Source organism: Loxodonta africana, chromosome 24 (genome assembly GCF_030014295.1).
Source record: "Loxodonta africana isolate mLoxAfr1 chromosome 24, mLoxAfr1.hap2, whole genome shotgun sequence".
Classification (NCBI taxonomy): domain Eukaryota; kingdom Metazoa; phylum Chordata; class Mammalia; order Proboscidea; family Elephantidae; genus Loxodonta; species Loxodonta africana.
The window spans coordinates 32,050,673-32,068,107 of NC_087365.1; the positions used below are offsets into that span (position 1 = coordinate 32,050,673).

Below are 17,435 nucleotides of genomic sequence, written 5' to 3' on the forward strand. Positions count from 1 at the left end.
GTTGGTAGAGTGAATAGGTTCTGAAGCATTGTTCTGAAGTTCAGCTTCTTTTGAGGGGGCTCAAGTCTGACATAATTAGAAAAATAGCTAACATTTTTAGGGTGCCTATGCCATGAACGGTACTAAGCACTGGGATCTCACTTTTACAGCGACCCTGTGAGATTTTACAGATGAGGACCGTGCGGCTCAGAATGGTTAAATAACTTGAGCTGGGATTTGAACCCAGGTATACCTGGCTCCAGGGCCTAGGCCAGTCATTGCTAAATGGGGAAGTGAGTGAGTGGAGGAAGTTGTGTGGCTTATCTAGGGTAATAGAGAAGGTTCTTCCTTTCCTCATACCTACTGTTAGAAATTGTAGTTGTTCACCAATTAATATTGAATAATATTGAAGGCTTACACTGGGCAAATTACTGCTAAGCACTGGGGAGACTATCAAGGTGCAGAAGACCTGGTCTAGGTCTGGAAGGGGCTTTTGATGTAGTTGGAGAGGACTGACTTAGTGGCAGCTGGTGTAGTTGGAGTCTTTTCAAACTTTCTTCCCTGAGGGGGTGACCAGAATTAGCTGGTTTGAATGGTCAATGCAGAACTTTAGTAGTTGAGGTTGGAGTGTTTATGGCCTTAAAGGGAAGGTAGAAGGTTTGGTACTCTGTGTGGTTGCCCGTCTCCAGCAGTGCTTTACAACAAGGGTTCTAGAGTTGAGGAGGGGAAAAAGGGGGCCAGATTTGGTTGAGAGGCTGGAAGTTCACTAACCAGGTACTTCATTGAACTTGTAAGACTGGGGTCAAAGGCTTGTGAACAGCTGATCCATGCATGCCACAGAACTACTTTGTTTGGGCTGCGTAGGATTTTAATTTAAAAAAAAAAAAAAAAAAAATTAAATATGAAGGATTTTAGGCTCTCTCTAGGTTGCCAAAGTCCTGACCCACACTGTTACTTAAACCTGACTATCTTGGCTAATTTACATTATTTCTTGGTCTTGAAAATGTTTCAATTTGTGGCCTTGATAAAGGTGTGTGGATCTGGGAGAAGTGGCTGATGCAGGAACTGAAGCCAGATGGGCGTGTTATGCTAAGAAAAGAACAATGAGTTCTACACGAATTACTTTGTAGCATTCCTGTGCATGGGAAATCTGTGAGAACTTCACATTCTTAAGTCATCCAGAAGAAATTTACTTTGAGTTAATTTTAGTCCAATGTAGTGCTGTCCAACAGAAGTAGAATGTGAGCCAGAACTGTGAGCCACATCTGTAATTTAAAATTTCCTGGTAGCTACTTTAACAAAAGTAAAAATAAATAGGTAACAATAATTTTAATAGAATATTATCCAGTATATTCCAAAAATATTATCATTTCAACGGGTAATCAAGATAAATAATGATCAGTGAGGTATTTCCGTTTGAAGACTGGTGGTGCTGGATCCGTGAGATCTGGTATGTGTTCATACTTACAGGCCATCTCAGATTGCACTGGCCACGTTTCGGGTGCTCAGTAGCCACATGTAGCTCATAGTTACCCTGCTGGCCAGTGCAGGTCCAAAGCATCCTCCTTGAATAAACCTGCTTTACTCCAAAGAAGGTTCTAAGGGTAACATTGATTACTAATGACAGATTTCATAACCTTATGAATTAGCATTTAAAGGAGTTCTAGGTGAGAGCCAGGGATTTAGTACTTGTTTATTGTGGGTACAGAGTTTACTAGATTTAGTGGAGTGATAACAGACGGATGGAAGACACTGTCCTCATGGTGTGAGTTTGTGGGCTTGTTGAGGAGATAAGACTAAAATTTGAGAGTGGTTGTCTGGTGACTTGTGAGTTAAGTATATAGCTTTTTTAACATTTGATTTCTTAACATGTAATTCTTCAGGAATTAATATCTATTGCAAAGAACAAATCACTTGGTAACAGATGTTTGCCTGAATATGCTTGGTGCCTAGAAACCAGAAGCTACTTAGACTTTTTGACAGAAAGCTAAAAGGTGTCCCCCCATCCCTCAAGAATGCTGCTTTGGTTCCACAAGTGGGATCCAGAAGGCTGGGTGTCTGCTTTGGTGCCCTTGACAATTGTAGGCCAGAGAAATTTTTCATGGTTTGTGAGGGTGGCACAGTGAGCTGTGAGCATCTGGGTGGACTCCAAGCTAGCATTCCATTTTAAGCTACTTTGATTTCCCTCTCTTCCTCAGTCACTAATGCCACCAGACATGTAGTTAGAAGGTCTCTTCTCTGCCTCTTGGTTTGTGGAGCTGAAGCTCTGGAGCAGCTCCCTACCTCTGAGGCTAGTCAACTCTTCCCCTCCTGTACCCTTTTTGTACCCCACTTTGGGGCTAGCCGATAGTTTAAGGAAAGGCAACAAGTAGTGGCAAAGCAGGGATAGGGAGAGTGGGGAAAGATGGGTGATTTAGCTTTGCTGGTCATCAGGCCATGGTAGTACTTTTTTGGAACTTTAAATTATTTTTAAAAGTGATTGCTGGGACTGATAAAGGGATAGTGAAAGACTGTCGAGCATTTTATCTAGAGTAAGGACTTTGGTGATGAATTTGTAAGTTAAGTGTTTGACAGAATGGGCTCATTGGCCCCAGTCGCCTGCTGCTCCTCCATACCTTGATGCTTCTTCACTGCAGGTTATGAAAGGGGAGCTTCCTTCCACCCTTGGACAGGACTTCACCCCTCTGTCGTATCAGGCTGTTGGGAAGCTTTGGCTTTGGCAGCTCTAAGTTCAGAAGGTTGGACTAAATGATTTCCATGGTGCCTTCTGGGTCCCAGAATTCCCTGCTACCCAAACTATCCTCAACTGTTGTACCTTTGATTTCCTGGTTTGGTCTTCCATGCTGCTCTGTGGCCTTAGCTTGTAAGTCCTGTAGGGATTTTATGCTTCACTGTGTGCCATGTAAGAGTTCAATTCAATTCACTTAGCATAAGTTGGAGTACATTCAAGTGAAGATGAAGACGCATCTTGGTTAAAATACACAAAGGATCGCGAGGGTTATTATTTTATTGCTCTTGGCTAGATAGAGTCCTGGCCTAAGCACTGTACCCTGAAACATGCAGGAACTTCTCAGGGATTGAGGAATGATCAAAGGGGATTTATTTCTTCACAGCCCCTTTGTGGGAATTGTAGCCCCTCAGGGGGCTCTTAGAGGATCCCACTGCATGTGTGGTGAGCCGGTGGGATACTCTATGGAGCGAGCAGTGGAATGTGGTTGGATCTGCTCCTTGCGTCTGCTGTCTTCTCTAGACTTTTTGAAGACTCTTTTGAAGAGTCTGTGAAAGGGAGACAGGGACCAGGAACCTCTCCTCAGATTGATGCTCTTTTAGAGCCATGGATAGCCCTTATCCGCAACATACGGGGAGGGAAAAAGAACCAGGGAGTTTTCCATGTCCAGGCCTCCCTCAGTCCTAGCTGTCTTTGGCTACTATTAGTCATCTTTAGCTAGTCTTTCCCTCCCTGCTCACCCATTTCAACTTTGCTTCTCTGTTCCCCCTGGGCCAGGCTCTCCATTTCAGTGGGCTAGATTGACCACAGTCCTGTTACAGACTCAGTATATGATTGTCAGCCACCTTGTTGGGCTGGGTTGTGGGTTCTACTTCTGTATTTGTCTCAGGCTCCCCTGTATTTTTCCCCTTTACTCCTTCCTCAGTCATTGAGAAGTTCCTGCATGTTTCAGGGTATAGTGTGCCCTTTCTTGGGAGCTATTATTTTGGTCAACATTGCTGTGAACAAGTCCATTTTATCTGGGGCTAAAGAAAACTGACAAACTGAAGTGGATCTTTGTGGGTATTAGATAGTTTGGTCAAAGACCACATCTCCTTTTGGGTTAGAAGTTTGTATGATATGTTACTGATACATTAATGTCAGGTGTGTCTCACCCTTTTTAATATCCTGTGCAGGTCAACGTATTGAAGCTTACCGTCGAAGATTTGGAGAAGGAGAGAGATTTCTACTTTGGAAAGCTAAGGAACATTGAATTGATTTGCCAGGAGAATGAGGGGGAAAACGACCCGGTATTACAAAGAATTGTGGACATTCTCTATGCCACAGACGTACGTGTTGACATAAGGATATTTTCTTTCCATTTTGCCACCTAAGGGGAAATGACATTTGATCTCTTGGTGTCAGCAAACGTTTTGCTGATGCTTGTCGTGCTCCAGTGTAGCATTCATCAAAAGGCTTCATCTCGCAACCTTCAGAGTCAGCTAGGTGGCACTTCTGCCCAGCTGTAGTCTCTGCCTTGAAGTCTGTGAGCCTTTGAGGCAGGAATAGGACAAGGAGGTGGCTGGCTTGCCCTGCTTCTGTAGTTTGTGGCCACTGATAGGTGGTGAATGCCATAGACCATACCCTCACCCTACTCCCTCACCCCCACAGCTGGGACCCCTCAGCCTGAGGTGCTGCCTCCATTTTAGCAGGGCCCCAGGCGTGCCTTGGAGAATGGGGCACATGGCCCCTTCTTCGTTGTCTACTTCCCATAGCTGTCAAATTGCTCCTTTGCTTCTTCCTCCCAGGGGCCCGCCTGGTTCCTGTTCCCTCAAAGTGCTTTGTGGTCAAGTTCTGTTGGACCTATGTGTGTTACACAGCGGAATCTGCTGGTACTAATCATCACATGTCAGCTGCTCAGGGAAGACTGACGTGTCTTAGCTTTAGGATTTGGTATCCTGCTCTGTCTGCTACTTAATGGTCTTATTTATTTACTTATAATGCTCCTGCGTGCCTGGCAAGGCCTGGAGGACCAAGCCACAGTTTTGTAGTTTGTAGTTGCGTGGTGCACTATATAAATATGAGGTAATATTAATGCCATTATCACTGTCCTCTAAACATATCTTGTGAATTTTGGGAGAATAAGATGACTGAAAATTTGATAGTTAGTAAATATTTAGGGCTTGCTCTGTGCTAGATAACAAAAACAAAGATGATAAAGACAGGGGTCCTGCCAAGTAACTTGGTCTAGTCTGAATATTATTTTAGTGGAGTTACATCTTAAGGAAATGCATCCATAGGGATTCAGTTTAAAAAACAACAAGAAGATGGGTGGTTGAAGGAGAAGGCTAATTGTTACTGTAGTCTAGTCGTTCCCTGCAATGAGGACATGCCAGAATGCCCTGGAGTGAGTGTGTGTGGTGGGGTGTGGGCAGAGGGAGTGTGGGGTCAGTTCCACTCTTGTGGGCATTTTTTGTAAAACATGATTCTTAAGTACATGCCAGCAGCTTCTGATGCTCACCCAAAGGACTGAGTAAAGGAAGAGCTGGCTGTGTAGGGCTTATTGAGAGGAGATGGTATAGTACTGAATTTCATGGGTGACTTTTTCAGGGATTTTTGTGGATAAGTTTTCTTTTTTTCTTTAAACAGCTTTATTGAGGTATAATTGACGTATGATAAGCTTCACATATTTCAAGTGTACAGTTTGATAACTTGACATGTGTGAAATCATCTCCGTAGTCAAGACAATGTACATACCCATCACCTCCAAAAGTTTGAGAGTGAATTTGATTGTGCCCAGTTTTTGCCTTACTTGAGGTGCGATTCCACTGCCTAAGAAATAAAATCTTGGCTGCCTCGCCTTGTGTGGTTAAATGCCAAGTGCGTGGTCGACAAAGGAGGAACCTTGGACTTTGAGAGGCTTTAAAAACAAGGAATGTGAAGCCACAGTAGAAACTAGTCCTTCCTTCGGTGTGGAGTAATAATAGCCTTTCCCTCTCCTTTTCCCATTGTAGGAAGGCTTTGTGATACCTGATGAAGGGGGCCCACAGGAGGAACAAGAAGAGTATTAGCAGCCTGGACCAGCAGAGCAGCATCTGAATTCTTCACTCCAAATCATGTGCTTAACTGTAAAATACTCCCTTTTATGATTCTTAGAGGACTCACTGGTTTCTTTTCATAAGCAAAAAGTACCTCTTCTTCAAGTGCGCTTTGCAGAAGTCTCCCTCCTTTTTCCGTAGGTTTGAGTCCGGAGCGTTTTCCTTGTAGCGGAGCAGTATTAACATCTAGTTGGCTCCCCTAGGGCACAAAGAGGCGGGCCGTGGAGCTCGCCATGTGGTTGCTGGAGGAAGGTGTCAGTAGAGAAATGTAAAGACTGAATTAATTTTTAAGCTAATGTGAGATCTTGGCAGAGAACGTTTAATAAATAAATGCCTTAAGAGTATTTAAAATATGCTTCCATATTGCAAAATATAAAGTGTAACATGACAGGAGATTTTGTGTTTGACATTGTTTGCAAAGGAAGGGCCAGACCTTGGCACCTTTGTTGGGACCTGCTGTTGATAGGCTTTGTAGAGCTGCTTTGAATCCTTGGAGGCCTAGACGTTGGCCCAACAGGAGAGTTTAAGTGTTGCTCTGTAAAGCTGTGTGATGTCACTGACCAGTTGCATCCCTGCTAAAAACAAAAATCAAGAGGCGTTGTTGCCCTGATGAATAGAGAGTGTGTTTCAGCCCTGAGATGTTGAGTTGAAGAGCTCGATTTTCAGTGAGCATTTCTCCTCATGATATTCCCAGTAATCCCTGAAATTTCTATGTATTGTGGGGGTTTTTTTTGGGGGGGGGGAGGAATAAGGTGTGTCCAGCTTTTCAATCTAACAACTACTTTTGGGGACTTGCCCACACATGTGGGATTTGAATGGGGACTTGTCCCATTTTACTGTCTTTTAAGTTTACATTTAACATGTTTCTTCTCTCTGTTCCCCTTGCCCACTGGGGACTCCTCTTTGTTGGCTCCTTAAAGTTTTCTGCTTAGGGAGGAAGTACAGCAGGCAGGCGATGATGCTGCAAGTTCTTTCTGGACCTCTGGCAAAGGGAGTGACCCGCGAAGGCCGTCGCTACCATGGGATCTGCAAGGCTCGCGTGTCGTCGGTACTTGCTGACCACAGCTCTCCACTGTTAACGGAATCTTGGCCGGTGCACTAATCTCTTTGGAGATAAAATTCGTTAGCGTGTTACTAAATGTTAATTTTCTTTTGCAGAAAATACAGTACCATGTCTGATTTAATTATTAATATTTAAAATATTTCATTGCTTAACTCTCCCTCATTTGGTTTGCCCACGGCCTATTCAGTCCCTTTGTTTGGCAGAATTCTGCAAAATGTGTGTCACCCACTACTGAGACTGTTCAGCCCCTGATGTGTTTGTATTGATTTGTTTCTGGTGATAGCGTGTCCTAAAATGTGTGTAGAACACAGGTATTTTATGATAAAATTGTTGCGTAGTGCATGCTTTGTGTGGAATTCAGAGGAAAACACAAATTCAGTGATTAACAATGCCAAAAAAAAAAAAAAATGCAAGTAATTAGCCATTGTTCAAATGACAGTGGTGCTATTTCTCTTTCGTGGCCTTTTAGACTTTCGTTGCCCTAAAATTCCAGTTTATTGGGAACCCATTTTCCACCTGGTCTTTCTTGACAGGGTTTTTTTCTACTTTAAACAGTTTCTAAATAAAGTTCTGTATTTCAAGAGTGTCATGTCTTCTGAAATTTGTCTTGCCGTGTTGTTGTTGTTAGGTGTCATTGAGTGGGTTCTGACGTATAGCCACCTCGTGTACAACAGAATGTAGTATATGCTTTGTAGGTTAAGTGATACGGTACCCATGCTTTCTTATATTTGGGCTGACCTTTTCAGTTCCTTCACTGTTTTTTCAAATGTGTGTATTTCTAAGGTTGCTTCCTGTTTGCTTTATTCCTCATATTAGATTTCTCAGCCTCTCACTGTTTTAATTTCTCATATTACTCTGAAAGGCTTTTCCTCACAGAAGTCTGAGGCTTGGCCCAGCTGCCCTGAAGCCTCCTCATTCTGTTTGCTCCTGAGAAATGCAGCAGCACAGTGCTTGGCACGTGACCATGGGGAGGTTTTCTTTTGTTTTTCCCGTAGTATGTTTCAAAGGCAGTGAACACAATCTTAGTCTAGAAAATAAGATGATCACCCTGGACTTTTTTCCTCCCTGTTTCAATTTTATGCCTTTAAAAATGAGTTCAAGAGTTCAAAAGGAGAGTTGCTGCCATTTCCCGTATTAAAGTTAAATGGGGAGAAAGTTGCTGTTCGTAAGGCCTTTAGAGGACCTGACACAACTGTGGATGCTCTGTAAACCCGACTTGATGATTTTAACTAGAGTTAGATCTGCATTACTTCCTCTAGAAGTTAATGGTTTGATACCTTCCTTGAAATGTTAATGCACTTTCATAAGGAATTTGTCAGCTTACATGTTGGTAATCTACAAGAAGATACCTCCAGGCGGGCATGGAGTTTGTGAAGATATTGGTGGGTGATGTCAGCTGAGACGTTAACCTTGGTAAGGAGTGAAGCAGATTCTGCGTGCACCTTCAACCTGGCGCTTCAGGCTGAGTCACATCAAGTCTTCTGATGTGACTATTTCAGGTTAGGTCATCGGTGCAGTAGACTTGGATAAACTGCTTGGTTTGCTTGGCAAAATCTGTGTTGCAGGGAAGATAGGTAAGCAAATGGGAAGTCCATCCCCAGAAATTCTGAGTCAGGAGATTCAAAATCTGCTTTTTATTACGTACATCAGGTGACCTGGGCCTTGATGTCCTCAATCTTAGACTTTTTGAGAAATACTGGCTTAGGCGTTACCAGATACCTGCAGCTTTAAGTCTTAACTCTGGCAGGGGGAGCACTAGATTTGAGTCCTTGCAGGCTCCTCCCAGCTGTGAGCTACTCTCTCCACCTTTCTTCTTGTTCTTAGCAGCAAAACAGAGATGATGTTGGCTGAAGTTCCTCACTGGTGCTTGCTGGGATCAGAAGGAGCTGACAGACCAAAAAAGCATCCACAGTGTTAGAAAGCATTGGACAGATGGGAGGATTATGTATGGCATGGGTTCTCGAGGTCCAGTCTGAAATGGTTTACAGATTAGGAGAACTTTAGGACAAGGTTTTTGTATCCTGAGAAGGCAGGAGGGCACTCCTGAGGATAGGCTTTAGGTATTTTGTAAAGTAAATAGCTAGGTCCTTTCTGTCTTCAGACTATACTTTGATTTTTGTCCTGCTTTTCCCAAGTGAAATTGAGTTCTAAACACTTTTTTTTTAATGAAGACCCAGTGATTGGATGTTTCAGTGATTCAGATTCATTGATTCAAAAAAACTTGTTTTTTCTTTAAAGTTTATTCTCTTGAATATAAGAATATAAATGGTGTTGAAAAGTAAGCTTTTTTTTTTTTTTTTGCTATAACTGAGATGACTCTGGAGAAATTTTTCTTTAAGGATTTTCTTGTAAGTTTTAGTACAAAAGGCTCCGTTTATGATGTTGGCCATGGTACATAGTTTAGTCCACAAACAAAACCAAGGCTTCAAGCCTGATCAGCCTAATCAGATAAACTTGCTAGTATGTGGGGTGACCCAAATCTGTGACCATTGTCAACAGAGTGGAAGTAATTGCTTTGAACCAGGCTGAACCCAAGCTTGTGGTCAGTGTTCCTGAATCACCAGTCATTTTGCTGGTCTGGAACTGTTACTGTTGATTTAAAATTAGGAATATTCCATACTTCTGCCTTTACAGTTGGATTTGTAAAACTTTAAAATGAGGTGAGTTCATATTTCTGTATCTTCACGATGTTTGTCTTAGTTTTCATGTGTGAATGTAGCTGCTTGTACAGAGTCCCTCATTAAAAGAAAGCCCAAGGAGGGCTTCTCTACTTTTACAACAAACTTGACTGCAGTTAGAACCATTAACCGGGATGGCTAAACAGTCGGCCAGATTGTCATGCAGCTGCCCTTTGTGAAGACTTGTTTCCCTTTTGGCTTAATCTGAATTGGAAAGTAATGCTCCCTTAATCATCCCGAGATTATAGAAGCTTTCTGTCGAAGGAGTGATTTAGTTTTCTGGGGGAGCAGGCCTAGCCTTAGTCAAATTTCTAGGCCCCTCAGTCCAGAACTTTAAATTTTGGTATATTTTATTTTATATATATATATATTTTAATTAAAGTTTAAATAACTCAATTTTCTTTGTATCAGAAAGATTGAGATTCTGAAATGTAAAATGGAAATGGCTTTCAGAGACACGTTCCTGAGTATGGGAAGTGTGGGGAGAGGCGACTCTTGGTTCTGTGACCATTTGAAAGCAAAATGATTTATCAGCAGTTTGGAAATCAGTAAGATGTATCACTTTGTATACTTTTATTTGTTTCTCCCTTTTTCCTGGTTTACTTTCAGTTTTGTTTTTTTGCAGTCTGTGGGAACTGTTGGTGAAAAGATAGGAAGCCGGGTGCAGGTACTGATGTCTCTTAGTTTAACTTTCAGTGTGGGCAGTGGAATGAGATTCCGGAAGCTTTGGGTAGATGAGATCAGTCTATAAGAGTAAGTCTCAACAAAGCTGGCTTGTGGCTCCCACTGGTCTCCAGCTGGGGCAGAGCTGAGTTTCTAGGATACCGCCTTGATAAATTATTCACAAAGTACAGCGTAGACTGTTAAAGTCCAAGGTTGAGCATGTGGGGCAGGTGGCTACAGCGCCCCTCTCTGACCTCTACCAAAATCAATGAGGGAGACACGCCATCATGGGAAGGCCATGAACCAGGAGTTGAGACCAGGGTCGTTCTCCAGGCCCTGCATCCCAGTTAGGAGATAGGCATGGATGGTTTCCCCAAGACCTCTTCTGGTTCAGAAAATCTTACTTAGGTCTGTAAAAGACAGTAGGGTAGTAGGGTGAGAAAGAGTGGAGAAGTGCAAACTTCCAACCAGTGTTGCCTCTGGAGGTCAGTTTTGGTCAGCTGATGGGCAGTTTAGGTTCAAAATAAAGTACAGTGTTTCTCATTATGGGCTGCATGTATCTTTCATGTGGGAAGTAAGAAAGGCTCACTCACAATGAAATCATTTGGGAATCTAGTAAACCGTAAGAACTTTTGTGGTTTAATGAAAGTACTTTTGATTTTGGCTCTAAAAGGGGGCTTTGACAGAAATGAGAAGTGCTTCAGCACATGAGTTTTGACTTTTTTTCCACAGGCTCTAAGCTGCAGGGAGAATTTTGCTAATATATCCATCCCTGAATTCTACGTGTTCATGTTTTACCCACAGTCTGTCATGGTTTATCCTTATCTAAGCTTGACAGACCTTCAGATTTCTTCTTTGTCTTGCTTCTTAGTTGTATCGTCATGTTCATATTTATATTTCTCATAATGGCCCATTTATGTATTTAAAGTAGTTCTAGTGATTTTAAAATCTAGTATAGCCTCAAGGTCATCTGGATTGTAGCATTTCACTTAATTTTTCTAACTTGATACTGCCTTGTTTTTCATTTTATGTGTTTTTCTACAAAATAATGTGAGAATTAAACATATATAATTATATATGATTGTTGTTTTTACTTTGAAATTTTAAACCGTGCTTGGGCGAATGGAATAAGCTATCAGTGTTTTTTACAGGTTTTTACAGACTAGCCTCGCTTGCCTGTGTGTGTAAACCCCTTTCCCTGGCTGAGAGAGGAGGTAATAATTACAATCAATGCAAAATGAAATAAAATATTTTAAAGAATTTCCTAAGAGTTTTGAACTCTGACTTAATATCATTTCCCCCCTATAGTTTTTTTTTTTTTTTTGAGACAGGTGAGTAGCTCCCCAACCATACTGAGAATCTGCCTTTGTCTTGAGTCATGGGTTTTGATATCTTTGTTGTTTGAACCTAGAGTTCTCTTTGGCAGTGTGGTGTGACAGGAAGAACAGGGTTTTAAATGTCCTGTAAGCTGGGTTGTTGACCACAACTTTTTGTTGTTAGGTGCTGTGGTGTTGATTTTTGACTCATAGCGACTCCACGTGACAGTAGAACTGCCCTTATGGTTTTCTAGGCTATAATCTTTATGGGAACAGATTGCCTAGTCTTTCTCCTGCAGAACTGCTGGATGGGGTCGAACTGCGCCAACCTTTTGCCTAGCAGATGAGTACTTAACTGTTGAGCACCACCAGGGCTCCTCAGACTTCATGCTACTGCCAGCTGAAGGTATGACCTTAGATACTACCTCCAGGATCCTCTTCAGTTCCAGAGTCAATGACTTCCATCTTGTCTGAAACGGAAAAAGCTCCTCTTGACTATCAAGTTGCATCTTAACTTTTGACAAATTATATAGAGCTGAGAAAGATATGTTTCGACATATTAAAAGCCAGTGTTCAAGCTTGAAAGGATACTCGTCTGCGTTGCTTCTAAGTGGGGGTTCGAGGAGATGCCTTCCCTATAGCAGTTAATTGTAGCCTTGGTCTACCTGAGTTGCTCCCACCTGGCCACATCCTTTTATTAGGGATTAGAATTTCTTTAGGACTGGAAGTGATGCCTGAATGAGTCTCAGGTAGGACTTTAACCTTTTTCTACAATTATCTTTGTAGGGAGGTTTATCTAGGAGATTTTTCTTCTTAATACTTTCCCTCCTAGGTCTTTTTTTAAAAAACAAGCTGTTCATGATCAAATTTTCAGTTGTTTTAGGTGGGAATGTTCTCAACTTTTCCTTAACTAAAAAAGTTAATATTTTAATATTTTCCCTTTTTTCTTCTATTTCTTCCCAGAGAGGGAAAAAATATTTTTACTATGATAGAATTTAGCATGTTTTAGAGCATGTCGCTAAAGTTACTGATCAGTGAAGATAGGTTATACTGAAAAAATATACACTTTGATTAGTAAATACATTGTCTTTGGAAAAATGCAGGACCTGCTTTAAGTAGAAATGATAGCATTGGATGTGAAAGTGAAAGAATTGAACCAAAAAAAGTGGGAAACACGTCAAATTTAGGGCCATCGGCATGGATTTTTTTTCTTAAATAAACCCTCTAGTATATGATTTAACAGGCCTTCTGTCCCTTTCTTGGAAACCCTGGTGGCGTAGTGGTTAAGAGCTACAGCTGCTAACCAAAAAGGTCGGCAGTTTGAATCTACCAGGCGCTCCTTAGAAACCCTATGGAGCGGTTCTACTCTGTCCTTTAGGGTCACTGTGAGTTTGTTTTCTGTCCCTTTCTTGACATTTCATATAACAACCCTACTTCTTATGTCCTACAAGATGACAAAATCCTATGTCTCCATTATTAATGAAACAGGAGCTGAGGTTTTGCTCTGTATTGTAGTAGTGGTGTCTGTTTGTGGCATAAGTCCCGGAAGAATGTCTTATTGATGATCAGTTAACATTTTGGTAACATCTTGTTCATCATTAAGTGTGAATTAGCTGAGTGTCTTTTTAAGTTTGGAATCCGTGTCATTTGTTGAAGTCTCCCCAAGAGATTTACTTTTCACCAGCTCATCCTGCCATATTTTGCTATGGAGTGAAGATTGAACAGTGCTGACTCTGCTCCGAGGTCTGGATTTATAAGACCGCCATCTGATACGCAGTGCTGTTACAGCCTTCCTCGCCTCAGAGAACTGGAGCTCACGCAGAGGGAGGGTTAGAGAGCCGCTGTGCCTGGCACTGGGTCAACTGTGGGAGCCAGTTCGTCTTTTGGTTTGGTGAGCCCTGCTTTTATCATAGGGCTCCTTCTAGTTTTCTCATGATGTAGGTTCTCTGTGCCTGTACTTGTCCTGTGGATCATTTGTTCTCATACTTGGCTTGACTATTTGTGCTATAGCTCTCGTCACTGTCTGCTGTAAATTCAACCTCGTCAATAAAAAGAATGTTTCAAATTTGATGAAAAATGGCTCTGATTATGGTTCATGGGCTGGATTCTGATGATCCATTTGTGTTCTGCACTTGGGATTCCGTCTCATTTCCCTGGTTCTAAATGTGGCTAGCTGATTCTGCATTCAGGCGGAAGCCCTCAGAGTTCCACAGCTACCTCACAGACAAGCTGCCTTGGACTTGGGACAGCTACCAAGATGCCTCAGTCGAGAATGGTGTCAAAAACCAATAAGCCTCTGAAAAATGTAGCCAGCAAGATTAGCTGGGAAGATCAACTTGGGTCAGAGTGAGTGAGGGTTTGGGATTAATGTCCTCCAAAAGATTGGACTCCTCAGCCTTAAGATTGTTCATCCCTCTGAAGTCCCCACAACGCATATCAACACCCTAGTGTATATCCTGCCGTATTTTTCAGTGTACTGATAATCTTGTATATACTGACATTACCTCCCTTAGACCCAGGCAAGAAGAACGCTTGCCCTGGACCCTGAGCTTTCCCGGGTCCCACTTTTCTCCCTCCTCTCTGTCCCTCTCCAAGGGGTGAGAAGTCCAAGGACCTAAGGGGCTGTGGCCACACAGCAAACTGCCCTCCTCCTCCCATGCTCTGAGTACTCGAGACCCTGGGATTCCTTGCCAAAATCACGTTGAACCTGATTCCAGGGTCTGTGTGGGCCTGTTCCCCATTCTATCATTTTTGAAGGCAGTCTTCTTGAGGCCTGAGGGTGCCAGGGAGCAGTGGATGTGAGGGATGGAGGTGCAGCTTGGATGTGTTTACTGGGACATTACTACATGTGCCATGAGCCCCTTGAGCAGGACAGAGAGGGGGTCAGGGAATGGGTAGAAGCTGGAGGCTGGCTCTCCCCACATTGCCAAATTCTGGCACTGAATTCTTTACCTCTGCCAACATATACACAAAGTTATATTACAAATATACTTAAGCTGTTTTTCACCAATGATCTCTCTTAAAATTGTTGGAAATATACACAGCAAAACACACCAATCAACAAGTTTCAGATGTATAATACAGTGACATTGATTACATACTTCAAATTGTATAACCAAATTTGCCCTTCTTTTCAGATTTGTTCTCTATTGACATAAACTCGCTCCCCCCTAAGCTTCCTATCTAACCTTTGGAGTTGGCTGTTACCAAATCACCGGTGATCTCTCAATTGCCATATTCAGAGGCCTCTTTCCCTTATCATCTTGGTGCACCCTGAAGCATCCTATCTCCCCACCTGTCTGACCCATCCTGTCTCTTGTGTGTTTCTCCACCTCTTCGTATTCTCTCAATATAGCCGCTCCTTAAGGTTCAGTCCCCATGTTTCCAGGTCTTTATTTCCAATTGGGTAGCCCAGATCACATGCATTACAACACTTTTCCACCTTATTCCTGTTTCTGGTACAGGTCCTAGTGTTTCCCTCAGTTACCCTGGCTCTTGGCTTCCAAATCTCCTTTGGTTCTTCTCTCTCCTTTGATTCTTATATCTGAGGTGTTGCCAAGGCACTGTTAAGTTGCATTGGCAAGTCTTCACTCTTGCTCTCCTCTCTTTTGTGCTGATGAATATTTATAATTACCTTTGTTCAGACTCTCTGGCTAGATATTTAAGATTCTACATTCTGTTTCCAGATTTTTTTTCCCCCAAACTTCTCTCCAACTATTCCCTCCTGGTACGCTTTGGTCAAGCCAAGCTGGTTCATTTGGTCAGTCCCCTGAGCATGTCTTGGGCCTATTTCTCTGTCATCCCCCTGCCATCCTAGAGTGCTCTCACAACTTTTGCCTGGTAGGACTTGTGGTTGAGGGGGTTGGTGCCCTGGTAATCCTGACAATGTGCTGTCTTCTGTCTCATGGAGTTGCCGCTGACCCAGTAGAAACATGCTGTTTCTGTTCTCACAGCAGAGCTCAGTGGAACATCCCTCTCCCACACACTCTTCACCTGACCATTAAATTGAGGAGAGTTGTCTCAGCTCTCTAGAAGAAACCCTGTTCCCAAGGGCATTGGAGGGTAGGGAGGGGTGCCCTCTACCTCTGGTGCATTCTTTGACCCTTTGGGCATGGCTTGTCCCTGGCCCTCATTTTTCTCATCAGTGAGTTGTAGTTGTGTTGCATGGTCTCCTAAAAAAAAGACCCTTCTAATTCAGTAAAATTGTGTCTTCTAAGACTGTTCTAATTGAGTAAAAGTGTGTCTCCCTTTAGGAAGTCTCTGGCATTGAGCCAAGAGGAAAGTAACTTGAGAAGTCCCAGGGCTTCAGTAGGACAATTCTTTTCCATCAGAGGAAGGGTTAGGTGTAAGCTTGGGAATAGCTCCCTGCTGGAGAAGCCTCTATGGGGCAAGGGATGCTCATCAAATGCATGCTCAGGGCATCTGTGGGCAAGGGGCCTCCGCCTTGACCTTGACTTCTTTTCCCTCTATCTATAGCTGGGCTAGGTCAGCCTCCTACATGGTCCTTACAACAATTAAAGTGACTATGATTCCTCCTTCTAGGTCAACAGTAGTGTCTTTTGAGAAATTGTTAAAAGAGAGCCCTCAGCCTCAAAAGGTAAGGAAACCATCACAGTTAGTAAAGGGAAGTGGTTTGTTCATGGAAAGGAAGGAGAAGGAAAAGCCAAAGACATTGCTCAGATTTCTAATTTGGGGCCTGGATGGATGGTGAAGCATTAACTAGTTCATCTTTTGGGCTCCATGAAGGCAAAGACTCCCACTTTGTTCACTGTTGTAGCTGTAGTACCTGGCATTCAGTTAATGTGGGTAGACAATGAATGAATGAAAGTTCACAGCAGGATGAGTCCAGCGTGCTCTTTAGGCGGGATCAGGGTGAGGAGAGTGAACGATTAACTCCCCAAAGTCAGGAGAAGCAGTCTAGATTTGTCTTGATTCTCCTAGGCCTAAAAGTGGTTATGAGCTATATGTTTGCATCAGTTAATAACACCATAAGACTACATACCCTGTCCTTCTCTAAAGAGCCTCTCTTTAAAAAAGAGGTGCTTAAAATTGTTCAGCTCAGGAAATTAACTCTCTCAGTCCCTGGTTCTTGTTGTCATCTTTGCTCCAGTCGTACACCCAAGATGGATCCCAGAGGAGCAAGGAGGTCCTTAGCTCCCCGACGCCATCTACCGCCCCTGACCAGATAACCGACTTCAAACACGGGTTTGAGCTCTTTGCTGAGCTACAGCTGTCAGAGATGGAGAAAATATTTGAGGATGCTGCTGACGTGACTGGAGGTAAAGCTATGCTGAGGGCTCAGTCTCTGTGGCTTCTGCATGAGGCGACTGCACCTGGGGTGTGTGCAGAATTCAGACTTGACAAGCAAAGTGTCTCCTTTAAATTTTTTTTTTCTTTTTTAAATCATATAACTATTGTGACTATATTGGCGGCTGTTTGAGATCTGGAAAACAACACCCCAGTGTAACCACTGTTAGTATTTTGGAATATTTTCTTCCAAAAAAATTCCTACGTATTATCTGCTGCTGTGTAACAATATTTACACAAACTTAGTGGGTTTTTAGTGGCTTAAAACAACACGTGTTTATCATCTCACAGTTTCTAGGGGTCAGGAGACCAGGCATGGCTTTACCTGGGCCTCTGCACAGGATCTTATAAGGCTGCAATCAAGGTGTCAGCCACGGCTATGGTATCCTCTGAGGTTGTCCAGGCTCACTCAGATTGTTGGCAGAAATCCTCCTTCACAGGATCCAATTGCTTCTATAGTGCTAACTCTTCCTCCATTCCTAGCTGTTCTCCCGGCTTCTCCTCAGACACCAGCTACTCTCACTGGCTCGTTCCTAGCTTCTGCTCAGACACCAGCTACTCTGACTGGCTCATCCACACACCCTAATTTATTTCCAGCCCTCAAGAACGTTCCCTCCTAGTCTG

At 42.9% G+C, this 17,435-nt stretch overlaps 2 protein-coding genes across 4 annotated transcripts in view; both read left to right on the plus strand.

Annotated features, from left to right (window-relative positions):
• MAPRE1 (microtubule associated protein RP/EB family member 1) overlaps window positions 1-7,428 on the plus strand; it is a 31,043-nt gene extending 23,615 nt beyond the window's left edge. For 2 of the 3 annotated variants that reach the window (XM_010591606.3, XM_010591607.3), the window contains 2 exons: window positions 3,883-4,035; window positions 5,701-7,428. In XM_010591606.3, the coding sequence (XP_010589908.1) occupies window positions 3,883-4,035; window positions 5,701-5,757 (210 nt within the window). In that variant the 3' untranslated portion in view covers window positions 5,758-7,428. The remainder of the gene's footprint in view (window positions 1-3,882; window positions 4,036-5,700) is intronic. The other variant, XM_010591610.3, reaches the window with a different exon arrangement.
• EFCAB8 (EF-hand calcium binding domain 8) overlaps window positions 6,740-17,435 on the plus strand; it is a 94,465-nt gene continuing 83,769 nt past the window's right edge. Inside the window, exons 1-2 of the mRNA XM_064276422.1 lie at window positions 6,740-6,832; window positions 16,615-16,783. Of these exons, the coding sequence (XP_064132492.1) occupies window positions 6,740-6,832; window positions 16,615-16,783 (262 nt within the window). The remainder of the gene's footprint in view (window positions 6,833-16,614; window positions 16,784-17,435) is intronic.